Source organism: Semicossyphus pulcher, unplaced genomic scaffold, assembly GCF_022749685.1.
Source record: "Semicossyphus pulcher isolate SPU_LCO1_2020_fin unplaced genomic scaffold, fSemPul1.0.p SCAF_8, whole genome shotgun sequence".
Taxonomy (NCBI): Eukaryota; Metazoa; Chordata; class Actinopteri; order Labriformes; family Labridae; genus Semicossyphus; species Semicossyphus pulcher.
Genome location: NW_027211759.1, coordinates 16794130 through 16817343, shown reverse-complemented (window position 1 = coordinate 16817343; position 23214 = coordinate 16794130). Strand labels below are relative to the sequence as shown.

The 23214-nt window shown below is 44.2% G+C and overlaps 2 protein-coding genes across 2 annotated transcripts in view; one reads left to right on the top strand and one right to left on the bottom strand.

The window, feature by feature from the left end:
- Window positions 1-6971, bottom strand: wash1 (WAS protein family homolog 1). Its single transcript, XM_069685683.1, has 10 exons — window positions 6298-6971; window positions 5045-5156; window positions 4794-4940; window positions 2224-2360; window positions 1980-2115; window positions 1569-1764; window positions 1321-1488; window positions 1031-1189; window positions 467-535; window positions 1-384 (listed from the first exon to the last, which is right to left on the bottom strand). Exons 1-10 carry the CDS (start codon window positions 6444-6446, stop codon window positions 242-244), a joined length of 1416 nt encoding a protein of 471 aa, XP_069541784.1. The 5' UTR covers window positions 6447-6971; the 3' UTR covers window positions 1-241.
- A 958-nt stretch (window positions 6972-7929) lies between these two features.
- iqsec3b (IQ motif and Sec7 domain ArfGEF 3b) overlaps window positions 7930-23214 on the top strand; it is a 33288-nt gene continuing 18003 nt past the window's right edge. Inside the window, exons 1-4 of the mRNA XM_069685679.1 lie at window positions 7930-8676; window positions 14444-14518; window positions 21655-21772; window positions 22716-23117. Coding sequence (XP_069541780.1) covers window positions 8150-8676; window positions 14444-14518; window positions 21655-21772; window positions 22716-23117 — 1122 coding nt within the window. The 5' untranslated portion in view covers window positions 7930-8149. The remainder of the gene's footprint in view (window positions 8677-14443; window positions 14519-21654; window positions 21773-22715; window positions 23118-23214) is intronic.

Sequence of the window (23214 nt, the reverse complement as noted above, 5' to 3'; positions counted from 1 at the left end):
CTTTTATTTAATAGAGATGTTAGTGAAAGGGTTTTATGAGTTCTCATAATATTGGTTTATTAATGTTATGAAAATATGTTTTACAATGATTATCAATAAATTGTTTATTAATGAAGTTTCAGTGCGTTTCCTTTAACTGGTTGGACTAATTATTTCCCATTTTTTTGTTAAATGATTGAAGAATTAAAGTCTTTAGTGCACAACATCGTCAAACTGTCGAATGCTTTAATTGTCCATCATGTTATGCTTCCCAGTCGTCATCGTCTGTTGCCGCCTGTGGGGCAGGAAGCGGCGGGATGACGTCCGACATCCTGGCAAATGCACCGCCCGTACCAGCGGGAGCTTCACCTGTCTCCCCGCCTGCAGGACCCTTACCAGATATACCTGAGGAGGGGACACACATTATTTACTGTATGCACCTCCACCAACCATCTGCATTAATGTGTGACATAAAAGGGATCCTCACCTTTCCTTCGCATTGCAAGTTTATTGAAGAGATCAGACATGAAGTCTCCACCGCTGGATGCAGCTCCCACTGCTGAGAGACAGAGACGGTCAGTGACTAAAATATCATGCATCAATAGTTTTCTTAAATGAGTAATTGGAGCGGTTTCAGTAATTCCCCAGTGCTGCACTTAAAGTGGAGCACATCATAACAGACAAATGTTTGGTTTTATTAGCAGGAATAAGAAGCTCTCTTGAAAAATGTAACGTTAGGTCATGACCTGGCCGTCCAACCACACAGAAAGACAAACGTGCTGCCTGATTATTGCAAATCCGACTTTAACCAAGTCAACCTTCTAATGAGGTTGGCATTAATAACATGAAGGTCACAAACCAGTGAACTGTGATGATAAACATATGCACGCTCACATCCGGTCATGCCGTGTGACGCATTCTACCCACTCATGGGTGAACGCTAACTGGCTCTGCTTTGATTGCACGACTTTCTCGTCGTCGTTAAAGCAGCATCGTGTAGCAGTCAATAAAACATGAGCAGCAGCACATGCATACTAAAACAATATGACACCTTGCTCTTGCTCCTTCTGTTTCTTCTTCTCCATCTTGCGCTCTTTAATGTTGCGTAAGTTGGCCTTGCCGATGCCTCCGGCGTTGCGGATGGACTCTAGGAGACTGGCGCGGCCGTCTGACGGCTGGACCACCTCGTTCGGAGCACCAGAGACGGGGCCTGCAGGCGGAGGAGGAAGAGTTAACCATTAATCCATAATGTTAATTGGGTTAAATAGGGTTTCTCAGTGTGTGAATGATGAGTGCAGTGGCTGTTTTGTGTCACTTCTGATTTGCATTCATGAGACGAACCTGAACCAGAGGCTGCTGTGGGGATGTCGACAGGAGGAGGAGGCGGCGGAGGAGGTGGAGGAGGAGGCGGAGCTCCAGCAGGAATTGCAGGAGCGAGGCCAGGCTCAGGCGGTGGAGGGGGAGGAGGGGGTGGTGGAGGAGGTGGGACATTAGGTTGGGGCTGAGGTCCTGAAATCAAAGAGATAAAAGGTCATCAGCAGCTTAAATTCACTGTATCACACGATAAGATGGTGTGTGCAGGGGCGTACCAGGTACATGGCTCTCCTCGGAGAAGGAGGGCAGCTCAGGGATGTTCTGTGTGGGTCCTGATGGGGCGAAGCCAGGCCCGAGGTCCGCGCTGTAGGACAGGTCGTCTGCGATGCCCGGCAGGTCAGGCAGGTAGGATGGCACGTCTATCTCAGGCACCTGGCCCAGATCTGGCACGTAGAAGTAAGACTCTGCCGTCTGTTAGGGAGAAAAGATGATCCTGAATGGTAGTCATTAAATGTTTCATTACACCGCCTACAGAGGTGGCAAAAGTACACACTCTGCAAAGCTAACTGAAGCTCACATCCTTTTCGGGAGACTATTAAACTCGTACAGATACCTGAAAATGCACCTCAGTACAGTTACGAAGTATTCAAACTTGTGTTCTGGTTGGCACAGGGTGATCGATGTACCTGTCTCTCCAGTTGCTCTCTCTTCGTTATGGACAACGGTGCATCAAATGGCTTCTCTTCTTTTTCTGTCTCTAGTGTTGTGTGTGTTTTTGTCACCGCTCCAGCCAGAGGATCCAGGAACACATACTTCTTATATCTTTAAAAAAAAACCCCACATAAATCAAAAGATGTGAAAAACAGATTTAAATCTAATCAGTGTTTACAGTAAGCATCTGTGTCTGTTTGCGTGTTTGTGTCGACTCACAGGTTCTCTGTAGTATTAAAGAGCAGCAGGGAGCTGACAGATGAGATGTTGCGTGGCAGGCTGCCCAGCCCTTCCTCTGTCTCATCCTCAGACTTCTTCTTATTGCTCACACACACGGGAAAATACATCAACTTCTCCTGGAAGGAAGACAAGCAGACGTAGAGTGAGTAGGAAATCTTTGAAATGTCAACTGAATCTTGAATGAATCAAATCACAAATGCCACCAAAGTGCTCCCGAACACAGACGCAGCTGCGCACAAACACTGCAACAACGAATTAAATGGTCAGGGAGGCTGCTTCCGGAGAGATATTGAATAATGCATTTCAGCACCAGAGAAAATTGCCAGCAGTTTTCATTTTTCCTTCCTCTCTGACAAACACACACACACCCACAAAACAAGACACTTTCAAGCACGGGAAGCAGAAACTATATATATATATTTTAGTTTGCTAAGATGGTAACAAAAAATCAGTGTTCACTTTAAATGATGCAAGTGCTCGTGCTGAGCCGAGCACACACACATACATACAAAACCACTTTAAAAAAACACCATCAGACGCTGTAATTTTTTACACGTCTGTTGTTTTCATCTCCTTTTGACCTCCTAATCAAGAATCAACTTGACGCTCTGCCCTACCACACCTGTAAAATAAGCTGCCATGGCCCCATGAAAGGGTGAAACATTCAGCACTAACACCATGGCGCCCATTATAACACATGTAACATTTCGTTAATGGATTCCAGTTTGTTACTTAGCACAGAAGTGTGCAGACATGGATAAAAGCTTTTTAATTACAGATGACTGATCAATGTTTTACATAAAGACCCCTCCAGTGAAAATCCAGTGTTTAACCCTGTAAACATCTCCATGTGGTGTTCTTCATGTGCTAAGAGACATATCAGGGACAACATAAGCAGTCATCTCCATGGCTGGGCCTGTCTGCTTTTAATCTGCAGTGTACCAAGGACAGGCTGAACAACACGTCTTCAGATTGGCAGGTTTGAGACGTCACAAAGCTAAGGAGCCAATCCTGTTAATGGACGGGGTGAGGCTATGCATATCATTATATGCAACCTATGGCAACAACTTCGTAACGTTAACATTACTACTACTAATTACTAAATTTCAAGCAAGCTTAGTTTCAACAAGTTGCCACTAAACGATGGCAGAGACGTGTTAAGGAGAAACGTAGCACACCGTGGGCGGGGACTATGCAGGAATTTTTAATGAGGGAGAAGGAGGAGAAGCCTGGATTTTTACAAGCTAATTAAACGTATTTTGCAAAACAAACATATCAGACACGATTTATCATTTCCAGCAGAGCATTTTATATGTCTTAAAACATGACTGGAGCTGCTCTATAATATGCATGCTGCTAATCGCAAGCAAACAGCTGTTTATGTGACAAATACTTAGTTAGCATATCAACAAATAGCAGTATATCTGCAGCACAGTGCAGATAGTGACACAAATGATTTGAGTCAGTAGGTGTGTTTTGACATTCAGAGAGCAGTGTTTTTAATATTCAAACATTATCTGATCATAAGAATCTGGCTCAGTGTCATTGTCACGACATGTAAACAAATCTATCTGGCCCTCAAAGTGCGAATTACGTGGAGTTAAAGAGATACTACGGAGGGATATGTTTAGCAGTTCCGGGTCTGAATCATAATGGCTCTTCCTGATCCTGAGGTGATTCCAGGTTAAACAGGGTCTGTAATATTTCCACGGGGAGGCATCCAGGAGACACCAGATGCTCCCATCACCTTAATTGGCTCCTTTCAAACGTGAAGGAGAAACACTTCCAGCTCATCTGGATACCTGAGATTTTCACCCTGCCGGTAAAACTTTCAGCGGGAGTCATTGAGGCTACTTTGATAAGAAATCGGATTGCCTCCGTCGTCACTCAGAGCTCAGGATCACAAAGTAACACTGCGGACATACAGTTGAGTGAGTCAGCTAACGTTTCATACCCACATCTCTGTGTAGGCTGCCATGACAGTGGATGATAGAAACAGTGTCTAAAAGGTGGTGCTTCCCACTTATACATATAAAAAAGGTGACTGTGTAGTGTGTGTATATATATATATATATATAAATATATAATGCAGAGTGCTGAAAAGAAGACCTTCGAGGAGTACAGTGGTTCAGCTCTTAACACCTGCATAAATACTGGTAGGGTCATGAGAGTTTGCCCCAGCAATATGCCTTGTCTAGACTTCAGCGTGAAGCCCTTCTGTCTTTGTAAGCCACTTTCAGAGCTGTGCCATAACACCCAGCAGTCAGATAATAGCCTTGAGAATGGAAATTCATCATGCCTCTTTTTATCCCTGTTTTGTCCCTGCAGTTTTAGCAGTGTCAGCTGTATAAGGAAGTTTAACACCATTAAATTGACACATATTTTCTTCTCTTTTATATGAGTTATGAGCGCTATGACTTGTGGCCTTCAAGACACAAGTAGCAGAGCGCTCGCTTCTCAAGAACTCCAATTTCATTTTGTTGCGCAGTTGCAGGCATGCTTTTAAAAAAATCCTCATGTAAACAGCATTTGAATGTATCTTATCTTACCTGTAAGGCCTTTTCATCAAAGGGTCGAAGTTTATTCTGGATCCTGAGTCGGGGGCGGGTTTGTGAGGAAGGGTCTGCAGCCTCAGTGAAGATGGATGAGTAATCCTGTAGTCGATCCGGGGCCGGGTATTTGGCACTGGAGAAAACCTGCGCACACAGTGTTTTCATTGATCTTAAGGTGTTTCCATTGATCTTATCACCTTATTGTGTCTGTATAGTGACTAATGGGCGATGTGAAGGTGTTGTGTTACCTTGGTGGCCTTCTTGCTGCCTTTGATCTTGTCTACACGGGCCTGAGCTAGTCTGATCCGGTCAGTGACGCTCTGCAGCTGCCGGCGGTTCTTTTCTACACTGTCAGACACCCTGGAAGAAACACACGCATACACACCGACATGAATACACACACAAACACAAACAGAGGAAAATACAGTATATCTAAGACTTTATTGATCTCAGATTAAGAGAGAAGTGTGAACAGGTAAATCAACTTGTCCTTCTTTTTACACTCTCTGCAGGGTGCCAAATCACAAGCATTACTCAGCTTTTTATTGATCGTTTGATACCATTAGTCTAATTACAAACACATCATCTTACAAAGGGGTATATTCACAAAACTATTCTGTTCATAAATGTCACTCTTTTAGTACTTACAGTAGACACTAACTCAGTTTTCAGACAGGACCATCTGCTCCTACACAACTGCTCTTGCATAAAAAGTGACTTAGAATTCAGATACCAGCCTCTCTGCCAGTTATGTCAGCTCCATATTAATTAGACACACTGTATGCGACGAGGTGTTTTATAATATACAGAAATACTTGTAGCAGATGCTGTTCTGTCAGAAACCTCCTTGATTGCTGTTCTGCGGTTGACACATTTTTTGTTGACTGAATAAGCTTATGAGAAACACATCCTACAAGACGTAAAGAAAACATTTTCTCTATCACATTAAAAGCTTCAACTTTTTAAACTAAAAACTAAATTAGTTCATCCCCAAACAAAACCTGTGCAACCCTGATCAGGAGAATACGTGATCTAGAAAATGGATGAATGGAAAAAATGAAGTGATTTACCCCTGATAAATATTTTGGAATTTATTTAGTCAAAACAATAGCAATTATTGCACCGATAAGACAGTACTTATAACACAGACAAACAGAGATCACAAAGATATACTAAATTTAAAGATGTTTAAACTGGTTCTATAACTGGATATCACAATAATGGATTATTTGATTGAGGTTTTTTGCTTGAATTATTGATTAATCAGCACTACTGTTGCAGGATGTATGCAATGTTAACATGATATCATACATTCCTTTTAAATGACATCCTCTAAAGCAAGTGCTGCAGTTATTTGCACATGAAGGCAGAGTCGTGACACACAAATTCTATTGATATGAGCTATATAGCCTTAGGCTTCAATGTGCCTTAATGTCTGTCTGTGTGTCTGTGTGTGTGTGTGTGTGTGTGTGTGTGTGTGTGTGTGTGATTCTGGTCTTGCCTTTTGAAAATATCTGTAGAGATGGTCTCCAAGTAGAGTAATGCATCTGCTATCTGATGGACAGCCTCCTCTCTCCTCAGGTCTGGCTGGATGAGAGGCACTGAGTACACCTGGCCCTCCAGGCAGTGCTTCTGGGTCATCCTAAACATATACAAGGCTGTGTGTTACTTACCCACACTTTGATCTTGAGCATGGAGGTTCATTCTTTAACTTGGAATGAATATGATATTCATACAATAAACCAAACTTTAATCTGTTCGTAATGTGAAAAAACTTGTTCACAGTGATGCTACTTGTAAGATCCAACACCATAAAACAGCTATAACAACATGTTTAGGCAGTATGGTCAGCTAAACCCCTACCCCCCTGACCATTTCCCACCTCATCTGACTGTCACATGACTATGCTGGTATATACTTGCACCAACTAGTAACTACAACGTTAGCTGTTTTTGTTTTTGTTTCAGTGTGTAAATTGACTAGGCGTTATCCAGGTAGATGTAAATGACTGATGTCAATAGCTGTCAGCTAACGTTACAACGTTGTAGCCCCAATGATTCTGTTTCATAGCAGAAATATTCCGAAGAAATAAACTATATACATTGTAACTAAAGCATCGCCTTAAACTACATCAAAATAGTGTAATTATCTGTTGTACTGGGATACGAAGGCTTTGAGAATATATGTCTTACCTGACCATGGGTGTTGTTTACTTGTCACAGTTAAAGAATAAATATATTAAAGAAGGGGCACCGCTCTCGTTGCTAGCATCCGGGCTACTGATTAGCAAAACAACGGTTCCTTACTTCCGCATCCCTGAGGCACGTGACCACGACATATTTAAATGTTGCCTTCATGGTCCCTCAGAAATATCTGCTTTCTACAACCGAACGCTGAAATGAACTGAGGTTATTTGGAAAAATAGCGGAAGATAAAAGACAATTATAAATATTAAAATCTTTTTCTTTTACCTTATTTTCATCATTTTGGGTTTTCGACTTATACGGCTTGTACTTCCTTTCTGACTTTATATTGTAATTGATGCGCGAAATTGGCTAACGTTAAAGGTAGGCTAATCTATAAGACTTGTGAAGCGCACTTTCTTTTAAGAATATCATTAAACAACACACCAACAGTATGACTCAATAACATTAAGATTCTTAAAATGTTCCTTTTGGTCTATTCTTTAAATGCGTATTTACAAATTCTGTCAAAAGAGTTACCAACTTGACCCTGAATTATTAAACGTCAAGTCAGTTGTTATTTATGTCAATTCAGTAGTCTGACTATAGACATAATTAATAAATAATTAATAAAACATAATTACTGCCTAAAATAATGTATCACAGAAATATGAAAGCTTTATAACGAAAAAACTATAATTTCAGATTTTTTTCACTGCATTTTCAGACTGCAGGACCATGTGCAGTCAACAAGGCACAAGAAAATGGTTCAGATGTTAAATCTTCGTTTACTGCCCATAGGGTGCGTGCTTGCTCTGTAGTCTTCTCGTGCATGTGCGTAATGACGCATCCATCCTCCAGCGCCTCTCTTCCTCTCCTCCCCTCCTCCCTCCTGTCACATCTGGATCTGGCTCCTCTCATCAGCACCACTCAGCGCAGTGGGAGAGAGACAGAGAGAGAGAGGGAGGGAGGGAAACGACCGGAGAAGCGGAGGCTAGCTCGGTGTGTGCAGCCTCATCCACAACCTGGCACAATCAAGGAGTAGAGAGCGGAAGGACATCTCACCTTCTCATCCGCACTCACGGATATTTGGCATCTCCTCCTTCCTCCATCCCTCAGCCCAGCTTCTGTTTTTCTTCTCCCTCTCTCTTCCCTTCTCTAGTCTTGAGTATGATGAGCTCCAGCCTGTTGGAAAACCCGGTGCAGGCGATTCTGTACCTGCGGGAGCTCACCACCATCGTCCAGAACCAGCAGAGTCTCATCCAGACGCAGCGCTCCCGGATAGAGGAGCTGGACCGGCGGGTGGACGAGCTCATCGGCGAGAACAGGCACCTGCGAGACGTCAGGGTTCAACAGCAGCATCCTTACCATCACCTCCATCACCATCACCACCACCCCGACCCCAGCTGCCTTCCTCATCACCACCTTCCTCAGGACCCCCAGCTCAAGACGAGTGCGGGTTCTCTTTCGGACCATGCAGCTGCACCAGCACAGGTCGAGGCGGCTCCGGTGGTCCTGCCGTCGCCTCCTCAGCCGATGGACCCGGGCGACATGCAGCTTGTCCCGGCAGACCCGTCTGCGGTTTCCCCGATTGAAAGTGACCCAGAAAACGGAGGAAGTTCCCTCAGCTGTCGCTCTTTGGTTCCGATGACCCCCACAACCCTTTGTCGATCTTTGGCCCTGGCCAGGAAATCCGAGTGAGTAGATGATATATGGTTGTTTGCCGATGTGTGTGTGTGTCCTGAAATAGTCCATAGGCTATTCTGAAGGTTTCTATGCAGGGCTATTTATACATTTTTAAAACCTTGTGGTTTTGGATTTTCTGCAGTATTGACTTACTGCCTAAAAACCTTGGTTACGTCGCCTGTTTTGAATCCTTAGCATTATCTTTGTAGCATCCGTCTGAAACTGTAGACTCTAATTTGGAGAGTGCACGCGCGCGTGTACGTGTCCTGCAGATTGAGAGGCGTTTAATTAGTGAAGAAGGAGCTTGCAAATTTCCAATTTACAGCTGTGTGTGTGTGTGTGTGTGTGTGTGTGTGTGTGTGTGTGTGTGTGTGTGTGTGTGTGTGTGTGTGTGTGCGCGCGTGCGTGTGTGTGTGTCGGCTAAGGACTGAGCCAGAAGAGGAAGAGGTGGATTATTTAAATGAGAAACTGGATCACGATCACTGGATCATTACATAACAAACAGCTGTAGGCCTGTACGCGCTGTGTGTGTGTGTGTGTGTGTGTGTGTCTGAAAGCATATACTCAGCACAGCAGCGGTCAGTGTCAGCTCGAGACAGGGGCAGCTTCACGTGCGATGATGAGTCGCTGTCCGCGCGGTCCTTCTGGTTTCTCTATTAATTACCGCGCGGGATCTGGGAACTCTCACGGGACCTCTGGGCCTCTGATGTTGCTGCGTTAGAAGAGACACTCTTGCACACATGCACACACGCGCGCGTGCACACACACAAACACACACATGAAGACACACTCCTCCATCCTCTTCCTTGGCACCACAGCCTCATAGTACATCATCACATCACCTACAGTAATGAGAGAAACCCCATCTTTCTCTCTTCTTCTCCTAATCTGTCTCTGCTTGTGTGTGTGTTTGCTGTGTTCATAAGTTGTATCCCAACAGGAGTCCTGATTGGTCTCTCTGGGACTCCTCCCCCACTGAGAGGAGCAACACAGAGCAAAGGAGCAGTTGAGGAGCAGAGGAGTGCAGACAGGGAAACATGAATATTTTTTTTAAAAGGGAGTTGTAGATATTAATAGAGCCACACCTTGCTTTTCCTGCTCTTTGCATGTGTGTTTGCAATGACTGTTGCTCTCTTGCCTCAAACCTGACTTTTGCTCCTTAGCGATTGCTATAATTTGATCAGTGTAACGCCGCTGAAACCTTAATTAAATTGTACTGCTTGTAAAGAAGAAATTACTGTAAATTAATTGTTGTTAAAGAAAGCTGGGGGGTTGAAAATAGCAGAGTCACCCAACAGGTGATCAGGCAAAGGAAATAGTGTCTAGTGGTTTATTACTCGGCCTTCTTGTTCCCGCAGTAGCTGACGTGCGTCCTTGAATGCAACCTTACATCCCTACCTGCCTATTGATTCTAGGCCATTCTGGGTAAGACCAGCAGCTTAACACCTCATTTCTAGTTGAGCTGCTTGCAGTGCAGGCAGGTGAGGGGAATGGGATACTGCTTACTCTTGCATTTTTAGAGGTTCACCTTCCCGACTTTGATGGAGATATGTACTTTTTCCTGCTGTCATGACTTAGTCATGTGTGTCAGCTTAAAAACTTTCCGTATGTGTAGGCTGTTTGGGGGCCTATTCATGTAGGAATATGTGTTAGCATCCTTGCTTTCTTTCCCACATCTTTTATCTGAAGGTTTTTAAAGAGCTCTGTTCTTTGCCCTGCGGATAAGCGACATGTGTTAGGGTTGGCTTGGAGTGTGTTTGTGTGCTTTGTGTTGTTGTTAGCGTTCCTGATGCACGTGGATATGCCTTCGGGGGGAGGGGTGGGGGTCGACAGGATCCTCTCCTCCGCTTATTCACTGTCTCTCTCTCCAGCTGAGGCTCCTATCTGCCCCACTTAGCCCATGGAGCGAACAGTAATCAGCCATTCTCAGGAGAGAGTAGAGAAAGGCAGAGAGAGAGCGAGAAAAGGGGAAAAAAAAGAGAGAGATGCACGCTCAGTCGTTGTCTTTGATGGATCCCTTGGAGGTGTCGTCTAGAGGAAGGAGCTTTAGGCTGACATTGGAGTGGACCAGAGAGAAAAAGAGGGAGGGAGGGAAAAAACTGAGGAAGTGGCGAGGAGAGAATAGGAGATGGGAGAGTGAGACAGGTACAGAGCAAAACAGGGAAGGGAGAAAAGGGTGCATTTAGGGTAGCTGTCTCCTCAGTTTATCCGAGCTCTTGGCGGATACAAAAAAAAGAGATTGGACAACAGAGGGACAAGCTGTGGCATGCTGTGTCGCAGTGGAAGGTGCACACAATGTACTGGCAACGTTTTGAATCCAAATGGTGCTGCTCTTGTTGCATGTCAGCCCTCTTCTTTCCTTACACTCTCTGCTGGGTACCGGCTGATGAAAAGCATTGCGTTTAAAGTACTCTTACAAAACAGGACGGAGGGGAGGGAAGGCGAGGGGAGGGATGGTGTGAGAGAGGATGGGGCAAAGCGAGAGAGAGAGAACATGTGCCGACAGAAGGAGTCATGTCCTGTTAAAATATTCACCTGTTCTCTTTGTAAGCGTCGTTGAAGGCGGACGGCCGTTATGTGTGCGTCTTGTACAGACAGATGGATGGACCTGCTGACTGTGGGCTTTTGTGTGTATGAGTATGAGTGTGTGTATGTGTGTCTGGCCTCTTCCTCGGGGCTGAGCTGTTTTGTATCAACCTGGCAGAGTAACTCAGCTCATATACTGATCTAATTGGCTTTGCCGGCTTAAAATGTTTCATTGTGTGATCTCCCTCCCCTCACCTCTGTTTGAACTTTAATTTCTATGAGTTTGTTCATATTTTTTCGCGTGCGTGGGGATGTGTGTGACTGCATGTTTCACTAAGGGATGTTTTAATGAGCTGAGCTGTTTTCAACTTTGAAAAGATGATTTGTCACGCTCATCTAATCTGCTCGACGTTTTTTCCCCCCACTTCCTTTCTGCTATTTTTAATTTCTATTCCGAGCATTTTCACATACGCGCTTTAACTCATTTTAATTCAGGAGTTTGACGTTACTGAAATACGCTCATTCGCTTTCTTGCCAAGCATCACAAGCGAAGATGGACGCCCGTCTCCAATCTGTCTTTTAAATGTAGCTGCAGCCAGACCCCTCGGCCCTTTGTGTAGATTAGTGTTCAGTAGAAGTGGAAGTGTCTGAGTATTTCTTGGCTTGGACCAGCAACTTCCTGGAGTCTTAACTGGTTTACTGCCAACTAGAATAAGACAAATAGTACTACTTCATATAACAGCTCCATAATACTACACCTTGTCGTTTTTACACTTGTTGTTATAATAAAAAAGACAACTGGCTGCTGGTGGGAGCTTCATATTTACTATACAGACCTGAGAGCGATCCATTCCTCTAACCCTCAGCAAAACTATGAATTAAAAGGTCAAACTATTCCTTTAAAGATCTGCTTATTAATTATTGATGTGGTAATTGTCTCAGGTGTTTGACATTTGAGTCCCTTTAAAGGTCTATCACAGCCTGTGGCTTTAGTATCCGTATGTTATCGTTTCAGGTTGTGAATTTAATGCCTGACAAAGGTCCATGACAGAAACATTGTGTCTCTAAACTGCTAGAGACAACTGCTCTAAAGAGTTTTCTTCCAGTGTATTAAATGACACTCATTTTTGACCTTTTGACCCCCAAAACCTTCAACAAATAAGCTGTGTCCCAATTCAGGGGCTGCATCCTTTGAAGGACGTATTCAAAGGCCGATTGTGGCGTCGGAGGCTGTCCCATTTCTCCAGATGCATCATCCTTTTCCCGGGCTACGAAGGATCCATCGGGTGCATCCTACATGGCCCAACATATCCCGAGATTCATTGCGCGCCAATACAAATAAGATAGCGGACTCTCAATGCCCAAGGAATACACTTTAAAATGTAAACATTTTTGGTTTCATTTCAATCGAATAGCTAGCGATACAAATGTTTAAAAAACCGAAATGGTCCTTGAAACAAATAAAAATAATAGGTTAAGTTACGTGACGTTAGTTAGCCCGCTAGCTACCTGTTGCTAGGTGACATTAGCTGCCTTTGGTGACGCAAGGTTAAGGGTGGGAACAGCTGGTGACGCAAACAGGAAATCCTCCATAGATTAGACCGTCTCTTGTCAGTTCGGCCTTAGCGATGCAGGCTATGAATGACCCGTCCTGTATAGACCGCCTCCTTCGATGCAGAACCTGAACTGAGACACAGCTATAGTGGGCGAACTCCTGCACTTACTGCACTAATTTATGGGTGTTCAATTATAGAAAGTTATTGAATATTATAAAGAAGAGATCAGATTAAAAGAGTTTTACTGTATATGTCAATGGACATTTACTCTTTTCTTACAAGAAACTTTTATGCAGAAATTCAGGGAATGATGTGTGTGTGTGTGTATTCTAAACCATTTAATTTAAAGTACTTTGACAAGGACGCTTCAAAAGGATCAGCGTGAGAGTCTCCCTGATTGATGTTGAGTAAAGTGATTGATTAAAAGTGGTGTATTTAACTTTATTTGTTATCCAGTTCACTGTAGTGAGTGTTTGAATCACTGGGGAATAAAACACAACAAAGAAAATAATTGTGCTGAAAACATTAGTTTTTCTTGTAACATCGTTAATTAAGGGATTTCTGAAACCCCTGGGAGCCGTTAAAAGACGCCTGACAGAATCAATGCAAAGCATGTAAATGAATTAAATAAATGCGGACCATAAATGCAGCGTGGGCACTGTGCTCCAGTATGTACAGTATGTCAGCGTGTGTGCGTGAGGGGTAGGTGTTATTACAGATTGCGGCATGTTATTCATAGAAACCGACAGTGAGAAGTGTGGATCAGAGATGCTTTAAAAAAAAGAATCATTGTCATTTAAAGTCTGTGGAAGTTGCTGTGAAAAGGTAGCTTTTTATAGCTCGCACTGTCACGCCGAGTCCTGCACTGACTCTGACTGCCTGTCACTGTGGGTCTTTGTCACGAGCAATATGCTGAGCCCGAGTCGGAAGACTAACTGTAGCGTAGCCAAGAAATTTACTGTCAACTGACTGCTCTCGGCTCTTTGTCGAAGGACCTGAGGTGACCTACGCCCACGTCTCTTAAAGAAAAACCTCACAGATGTTCTTTAGTCACATTCACACTCTTTTAAACGTCTGGTTGTAGGAGGTGTCCTGCACGCAGAAGGTCAAAGGTCAACCTATGCAGCAAATTAAACTTGATGCAGCTTGTTGTTGTTTCTTTGTTCTTTTCTCTCCTAAATTCCTCTGGATTTGAACACCAGCAAAAATAAAATATGAATGTCGATGTAAAATGTATGAGAGAGAAACAAGCGTGGTGGACTTAAAAGGGGAAAAAGCAGAGCTTGAGTAACCATCTGTCCAGATTGGGTTCTGCTAAATCACCACAAATCTGATGAATCTGAAGGGAGGAGGCGTAAACATCCGGACACACAAACGTATAAATACTCACACTTACTCCGTCTAAGTGTTCTCAGCATGGAGTTGACCTACATAGGGTATTTACCACCGGGATCAGTGCCAAATTGTAAACAGAAGCTGTGGAAATAATCCAGACGGGTCTAATGAGAGGCTCTTCAGGATCTTCTGGGACGTTGGACTAAGAATGAGCATAAGGAGGAATATGGTTACAAGGCAAACACAACCAGCAGCGGCCAATAACAACTGAATGACACGCTGTCCTTCCCACTCTGTCCTCCTCTCCTCCTTCCTCCCCCCCTTTTTGCTTACCTCTCCTCTGTCGTTTGTCCTTCTGCAGGAGCGAGACCGTGCTGCATCAGTTTTGCTGCCCCGCCCCTGAACACCCAGAGGCCGACAACTCCGGCTCATCCGGGTAAGACGCAGACGCTTTTCCATGTTCGTCTCTGAAGGTTTCGGCTACTGTTGCTTTTTCAGTGTGCTCTTGTAAGATGAGATTTATTTAGAAGATTTCCTTATTCGCGTAGTTTAATGAAAACCACTATTATATATTTTTATTGTATTATTTCATAATGTAACAGAGTACTAGTTAACAAGGTGCACTCTGCCTTTAAGGTTACTGAATATTAAGCTTGGCGGAGAGACAATGAAGTTATGAATCACAGTTGTGAGTGTTCAGTTTTCCTACTGTCGAGGCGGACATTAAAGGTGTACCAAGACATCCCAAAGGCATAAAGTATGAAAGTTTATAAAGTAGATAGTTAACACTACGACAACCCAGTTTTACTCAGTTTACCAGCGTAACACAGAGGGCCGTGTTACGCTCTGTGTTGTGTTTATTCTGATAAACACACAGTGAAACAAAACCTCTGTGTTATCACTCTTAAATCAACTCCTTTTTTAAATTCATGTTGTCACTGCAGATGGTTTCTCAACAATAAGTTCTGCTTGAGTTTCTGCCTGTCAAAGTTTTTCTCGCTACTGCTGCCAGATGCTTGCTCATTGGTGGATAAATGTTGGGTCTACTTTTATTTCAATAAGTACAGTCGAGACTTGCTTTATGTAAAGTAGAACACCAGTCCTCAGATCCCCACACTGGCTCCTGATAGATTTTAAAATCCTACTCCAAGTATATAAAGCCCCAAATGTTCTTGGGCCAAAAAACCTATCAGACCTGCTAGTTTGTTATGAGGCATTCAGATCCCTCAGGTCCTCCAAGACAGGTTTAATCATTGTTCCCAGGATCAGAACCAAACAGGGTGAGGGTACTTTGCTCCTCAACTGTGGAAGAAGCTACCGGAGTCCCTAAGGCTCTCTGAATCTGGTACCTCTTTTAAAGCAGCTCTTAAAACACTTTTATTTACTGCTGCCTTCCCTTAAGTTCAATCACTTCTTAACTCCTTATACTTAAAGCTCCTGCGAGGAGTTTTTTCGCTGGTTATGAAACCCACCTAGGCAGGGTCATTGCAAATTAACTTAGGCTATAAATGCTGCGTAAACTGTGCGTGGCATTGGTTTACATGCTTCATACTCGTCCCGATACAAACAAACATTTAATACATGACACACACCTCTCCCATGAGGGAATCGTACAAAAGGGGAGCAGGGTGAGGGCCCGAGGCATTTGAAAGTACCACAGAAGAGGAAAATAAAGAGGAGCCTCTGAACTAAAACACTTTTACATTGTAGAGTTTGGAGGTCCTCGCAGTCGCATATAAACATTTAGTTTAGTTCACGGTAGCTCAGTCTGTAGTGACTTGGCTTGGGAGCCGGAGGATGGCCGGGTCAAGTCCCGGTACGGACCAAGCATGGAGATTGGGGCTGGTAGCTGGAGAGGTGCCAGTTCCTTTCCTGGGCTCTGTCAAGTTGTCCCCTAACTACTCGGTGCGCATGTCCATGTGCAGCCCCCTCACCCTCTCCATTAATGCATGTCCATAGAATCCTGTTTGTACATGTGTGTATTTCAGGCCTATAGTGTAACATGTTTCTTCTAACAGAGTGAATTTCTGTCTCTGTATGAGCACACAAAATCTGTACATGTGCGTCAGCGTACTGAGTCACGTCCACACTGTGTGTTTTGATCGTGCTGTTCACAGCGTGTGAGTTTGTGTATGTATGCACGTGAGGAGCCTGGAGTTCCAGTGAGGGGGTTAAATGCTCCGTGACAAACATATAGCTCCTGCAGCCTCCAGGGCTGCTCACATATACAGACACAGAGGGAGAGAAAGGGGGGTTGGGGCGTTATGGGGCGGGGGAGAAAGGGGGCTTGTGATGATATTGCCTCTATAAAATTACCCATGGCAACCCAGTAATGACGTTTGAGCTGCTACCAGTGCCATAGTAACCAGTGAATCTAACTTTGAAGATGCTGCTGGAGCCACTTTAGCCGTCTGTGCCTGCGTGGGAAGATGTCTGTTTGTCACACAAGTTTGTTCGTATCTTTTCTTGGGGGCGTGTGAATGCGTGACGTCTCACTTGTTGATGTTTGACTGAGCGGAGCTGTGTTGTAAAAGTTTGAAAAGATGGTTTAGTTTCTCATTGATTACTATCTAACCTCCCTCCTCCAGAGTGTCATCCATCTTTTAATCCTCCAGACTCTGTTGGAATCCAGACTTTCCCCGTTAGATCTACTTTCTCTCTTGTGTTGTTTACATCTGTGTGCATCTCTCCTCATTATTCATCCGTCTGCCTGCTCTAATCAACTCTCTACAATTATTTCTCACTTCATCCCTCCCTATCATGTCTCTCTCCCTCGTTCTGTTTTTATTAATATCCCCATCTGTCTGCGCGTAATCCCTCTCTTCTCTCTGATCTGATGACTTATCATTCACACCCACGTCGCCCTGATTGGACGGGCTAATGGCACAGCATCAGCAGCAGCAGCAGTAGCGGCGGCGGACAGCCACCTGAGATGATGAGATGTAGAGCAGCGGTGTGACACAGCCGAGGCTCATTATTACCATCACATGGAGCCGTGTGTGCCTGGTGGCTGCAAACCTGCACCACCTCTGCACGCTAACTGTCCCGATGCATCCAAGCACACACAAACCTCACCTCCCCGGAGATGTCATGGGATCCGCCTCCAGCCTAACCTGCCGTGCCTTTTCTACACTCAGCTTCAGTGTGTGTGTGTGTGTGTGTGTGTGTGTGTGTGTGTGTGTCTCCCCTGGCTGTGCAGTACTGTAACTCTCTTTGGGACCTTGAGAGATACGATTTGACAGATGCTCATTTCTCTTCCTCACATGACGTCACTCCAGCAGGCGGAGCGGCGAGCGCGAGCTTGGTGTGTTTGTTGCTGCAAATGCGAGCATGTGTGGGGGGTGAGAGAGCGAGCCAAAGAGAGAGAGAGAGAGAGAGACTGTGTATAGCGCCCATATCATTATGGAGGCTTTTGCTGTCCAGATGCATTAATAGCTCAACTCTTACTTTTAAATCCTCTAATGTATTCTAATGTACTCTAATGTATTCTGATGCAGCGCGGTGGCATGGCAGTGTTTTAATCGAGTTTTTGATAGAGACAGCCTCCAGCATGCACACACCACCATAATCTTCCTGTTTCCTCTCCCTGGTTTTTATCGCAGTATTTCCTCTGGTTTCACGCGTCTCTCTCTGTATTTTCTCGCACGTTATCTCCTTTTAAAGATACGACCAGGGCCTATCTCCGACTTTGAGCCGGGGACGCACTATATTTGCTTTCACAGCAATCAAAGAAAACAAAGAGGAACTTTAGTGATGCTCTCATTATTTAACCATGAGCAGGCTTTTTATAATCCCCAGTCCTGTTAAGCGCTGGTCCACTTCGTGTAAAAATTATTAGAGTAAGCATTATCTGGGTGGAAGAAAGATTGCACACACACTCATAATTGCACCCCATTATAAAAGCTCTTAGGGTGTGATCATACCTCTGTGCTTGCATCAGTCCAGCCTGGTGATATAAAAGGTGCTGAATGTTAGTTTCTTTTAGAGCTGCTGCGATGACAGAGACGTTCTCCTCTAACCAGAATTAACAAAGATTAAGTTATCTAAAAATATAACACATTTTTTTGCTGCTGTGTTTTGCTTTGGTAACACGATTTCAATGATGCTGTCATATAAAAGAACATTGTTCCATCTGTCGACAGGACCTGGGATTATAAGGAGGAGGGAGGATGGGCCCCTCTGCCAGCAGAGACAGCCTTTATAGTCCACTTAGTCGAGTTCTGAGTGAGATTCAAGCTGGATTTAATAAATGCTTTTTGTTTTGCTTCCGGCTGCATAACAGAAATGTGATTAATTTCATTTCTGTGGATTCAGTGTCGGCTACTTTTTCTGCAGGTCATCTTTGATTCTGTGATTATCTGTGCAGTGCTTACAGTGGTTTGAAGGCCTGTGTCTCCTCTTCTACTGTAATTCTAGCTGCAGAAATTTATGAAACAGTCATTTCTATTCACTCTAGGAGAAAGTTTCATCAAAACTCCCTCTGAGATATTCATCCAAATGGTGTCGTTGCCATTGAAACGCATGCACAAAATCAGCAGTGGGACATTGATGTTGTGTCAGACAGTTCAAGATTGCAAATCAAAATGTGAATGACTCCATTACTGTGTCCAAACACCCCACTGTGTTTTCTTCCTAGTGCACTGGATATGCGTTCAGTTGTTTTAATGATACTTATAATTAAAAGTATCAAGCAGTGTTGTGCAGCAGTGCAGCAGTGTATGCAGTATCTAATGAAGTCTCCTCCTCCAACCTCCTTTATAATTAAACGTCGCTCTATGAATCTGTGAATTAATTTTGTTGGGTGAGTGTAAAACATATGCACTGTAAATTACAGATTACCGTGATGGGAAAAAAACTTTCCATCAGATGTAACACTTCCAAAGTTTTAACCATTTATTGGAAAAATCTGAGCAAGCTTAACACAGACTGTCCTGTAAACCTTCCTGCCAGTCTGAGACACACATTGTTTAAGCAATATCACATGATTATCTGCGGCAACCTACAACCGAATCACAGCCATGATGATATTCAGTACAACAGCATGACCTTTACAAGACCTTTTATACACCAGTTATACAAGCAGCAAATATAAGTAAACAGCAATAATCAACAACTGATTATTTTTTGCTCCACCAACTCGACTAGTTCCACAACTTGACTGAAACTGGACTTTTGTTGCCAAGCAACCCAAACATTCTCCTGCACTCTGTGTCTACAGGTCACCACAGATCAGCTGTCATCACATACATGTATCTGTTTGTTTTAATTATCATCAACCAGTGAAATAAGAGTCTGCTGAGTGATTCAGAGGTACTAGCTTGATCGATGTAGACATACACAGTCTGCTCTAATGTTTATAACAGTATTCAGAACACCTGGCTGAGGCGGAGTGATATACAGAATGAAGTCCCGGTGACGTTGTTCTCTATATCAACACTCGTGGAATGCCTCTTATCCAATCAGAATACTTGGTCGGAACTAACCGATAAAAAGAAACATGTAATTCCTTACACTGCTAAATGCACTCGTGTAGCACTCGGAAAGGCAGAGTTTAGCGTTATTGAATGCAAACTTGGGAGACAAATCCTGGACTTAGATGAGTTGAGCGTGTGTGGGATATGGGAGTACAATCTGACTTCTGTTTCCTCCTGAATTAACACAATGCGTCATTTATGCGACAATACACCTCAGTCAGCGAGGCGCAAACTGCTGATCTATTATAAATGTCAGAAATCTTCACTGCTCACTGAAGTGAGGCTGTAATGATTAGTTGTAAAAAAGGTCAGCTCATTGGTTGCAAACCTGCGGGCCAGAGGATTAATCTAAATGATCGGAAGTGGATCATCAAGGTAGAAAAAGAAATACTGCAACACAATCCATACTTTATCTATACCGCTTATCCCGTTCAGGGTCGCAGGGGAGCTGCATCCTGTCCCAGCTGTCACTGGGTAAAAGGCGTGGGACACCCTGGACTGATCGCCAGTCAATCACAGGGCTGACACACAGAGACAGACAACCTTTCACTCTCATGTTCACACCTACGGGCAATTTCAAAGTCACCAATGAACCGAACGAGCATGCCTTTGGACTGTGGGAGGAAGCCGGAGTACCCGGCAGGAACCCACGCATGCACGGGGAGAACATGCAAACTCCACACAGAAAGGCCCCCTGTGTCTGAACCGGGATTCAAACCACCGTGCAGCCCTCTGCAACACATAACCGTGCTTATTTTTTAGACTTTTCTTCAATCTTTTTTGTGAAATACCGCACAGTTTGACATTTACAGGGGTTTAAAAATCAAAAAGTATATCTGATTGAGAAGATGACTGACAACTTATGCAACCTGGGACGGGAGGCAAAAAAACACTTGATCAATTGATTGATAGGACATAAATCATCAAGTATTTTGTAAATCATTTAGTTTATTTATTAATGAAGGCATGCTTAATATTTACTCTCTTCAAGTCATCTTTGCTCAAGTCCCAAGTAAGTCTCAAGTCATTTGGTCCAAGTCTCAAGCAAGTCTTGAGTCATTTTTTCTTGGGCAAGTCAAGTCGAGTCACAGGTTATGTCAAGTCACATCGAGTCCTTAGTTAAGTCAAGTCAAATCCCAAGTCAAGTCACTTTTTTTCCACCCGATATACAGCCCTCTTACCTGTAGTATCCGGTCTTTATAAAGAGAAAAGACAAGGTGTTAGCAGCCCGTCTAATAATTATATTATTGGCCAATTTATATAACCTGTTCAAAAAGAATGACAACGAATTGTATCTGTATTATCTCGGCACAGACGCAGCCATGATGATGCTCTGCTCTGAGACCTTATTGAGTAGTAATGAGTACGACTGATGAGGCTTCTCTTTGGGGTCCTTTGATGTTGCGTGTTGCCATAGTGAGGAGTTTAACTGACAGCCAGTCATCAATCATGACAATCACATACCGGGGAGCTTTTTGAGTCGTCCAATCATGATTCCCAGTTTGCGCTACTTGACAGTTAGACAGAAACTTGACAACATTGAATTATATAATTTTATATATTTAACAGCTAACATTAAAACTTATGAACACACGCAAGTCATCCGAATCATCATGCCTCAAGTCAAGTCAAGTCTCAAGTCATTTATTTTTTGTCAAGTCAAGTCGCAAGTCATCAAAACAGTGACTTTAGTCGACTCGAGTCCAAGTCACCAAGTCTCAAGTCCACATCTCAGGTATTTGGATGTAACTAGTTTTAATCAGTAGGAAATACTGTGTTAAATACGTGAAAGAGGGAATGATTTGGGCACAAAACAAGTCTATAAAAAGGTATTTTTATCCCGGTCACATGTCCTCAGTTCTCCTCCTGTAACCTGCAGCGGAGCCACAAATCTGACCAAACAGGACCGGACACTTAAACTCAGTCATCCCGGCCCCGAGCCACCACGGCCACACATCACTGCCCACCTGCTGCTTCCCTCCTGAACCTCTTCACACTCCTCATTGTTGATGACCTGCCACTGTGATAACGATGGAACTATGAAGGTCAGTATTGGAGGACTGATAGCTTTGTGTTTTTTTTATTCCTCCCCTGGCAGCGGACAGATGCTGAGCCTGGAGGATGGGCCGTCCTCCGGAAGCGGACAGGAAGCGGAGGTGACCAAGAGAGAGGGACCCAGCGAGTACGAGATCAGCCTGGAGAATAAAAACAAACAGGTATGCTCTCATTTTAAGTGTGTGTGTGGGTCTGTGAGCATATGCTGCGATGGAACTACACTGACTCCTCCACCTGTTCTAACATGAGGAGGTGTTTGAAGGATCATTTGACATTGCGTCTTGCGTGACAAAAAAAACCATTCAGATCTATTTCTGTCCGTGTTGACATGAAAAAGCACACCAGCGATTCCACTGCCACGGCGACAGGAACACGAAAGGATGCTAGGTTGTCATGGTAACAGCTAATAACTGCTTCTGGCGGCTGGAGATGTCTTTATTTCTCAAACCAAACTGCTGAAGGGTCTGCGGTTGCTGCTGCTTTTGCTGCTGCAGTGCGAGTGTGAGTGTGTCTCTCTGTGTGTTTGAGGGTGTGTGTGTGTGCTCGCGCAAGCACGGACATGTGTGGCTGTCCTCCTTTCTCTCCCTCTCTGTCTCTTCTTCCCTTACCTCCCACTCCTCCTCCTCCTCCTCTGTCTTCCCTTCTTGCTGGAGATATCAGAGGGTAAAATTCAGGAGGAGATTTTGGGTCAGTAAACGCACCAGAAACATGCTCGTGCAGGTGTTTTCTTTTTCGGTTCATTTTCTCAACGGCACCTTTGTCACAGCTCATCCATCCTTCCTCCCCATGGCCCTTCAGACAGCATTAGCCTTTGAATGATGATAGATGATGTTTACTTTGCCTCCTAAACCATAAACCCTCACCGGTTTTAAATAAATGGACATAAAAGTAAGAAAAATACAACTAAAAATAAGGATGCAAGTATGTATTTTATAGGCACAAAATTGCAATATGATGTTTGCCTGCTGATGGATGAATAAATATTTTCCGTGGCTGCTGTGTGCTTTGCAATATCGCTCTCGCAGTGTCATCAGTAAGTCTCAGAGCCCTGTAAACACGTTTGATATTTAAACTCACTCCCCCTCACTCTCTTCCTGTCCCCAGATAGAAGAGCTGGAGCAGAAGTACGGAGGCCATCTCATAGCGCGGAGGGCAGCCCGTCGGATCCAGACGGCCTTCCGACAGTACCAGCTCAGCAAAAACTTCCAGAAGATCCGTAACTCTCTGTCGGAGAGCAAGCTGCCCCGCAGGATCTCCCTGCGCCACCCCAGCCCCTCAGGACGAAACCGGAACGCAGCGCAGAGACACAGTTACAGTCTGCATCCCGGAGGTGGGCAGATACCGTTACGCTCCAAAACTCCTCCTCCGCCTCCCTGTCGCTCCACCTCTCTGCCTCCTTCTCCTGCTTCTGCTCCCACAGCTGCTCCCACTCCTGCTCCAGGCCCGGCTCAACCTCAGACCCCCGGACAGACACTCACACAGCTGGAGGACTGCTTCTCTGAACAAGTGAGCCTGTTTCTATCATGTAACAGCTCTCATCAGCTTGATATAAGTAGGGATGCAGGCAGGCACAATCACTGTTTATCTAATCTGTCTATTCCTG

What these genes read in the sequence shown, in the direction of transcription:
- wash1 (XM_069685683.1), bottom strand. Translation starts at nt 6,446, where the DNA reads ATGTTTAGGATGACCCAGAAGCACTGCCTGGAGGGCCAGGTGTACTCA. An exon ending in GAGAGCAACTGGAGAGACAG is followed by an intron (nt 1,765 to 1,979) that starts GTACATCGATCA and finishes TCTCCCTAACAG; the next exon opens with ACGGCAGAGTCTTACTTCTA. An exon ending in CGAGGAGAGCCATGTACCTG is followed by an intron (nt 1,489 to 1,568) that starts GTACGCCCCTGC and finishes CTTTGATTTCAG; the next exon opens with GACCTCAGCCCCAACCTAAT.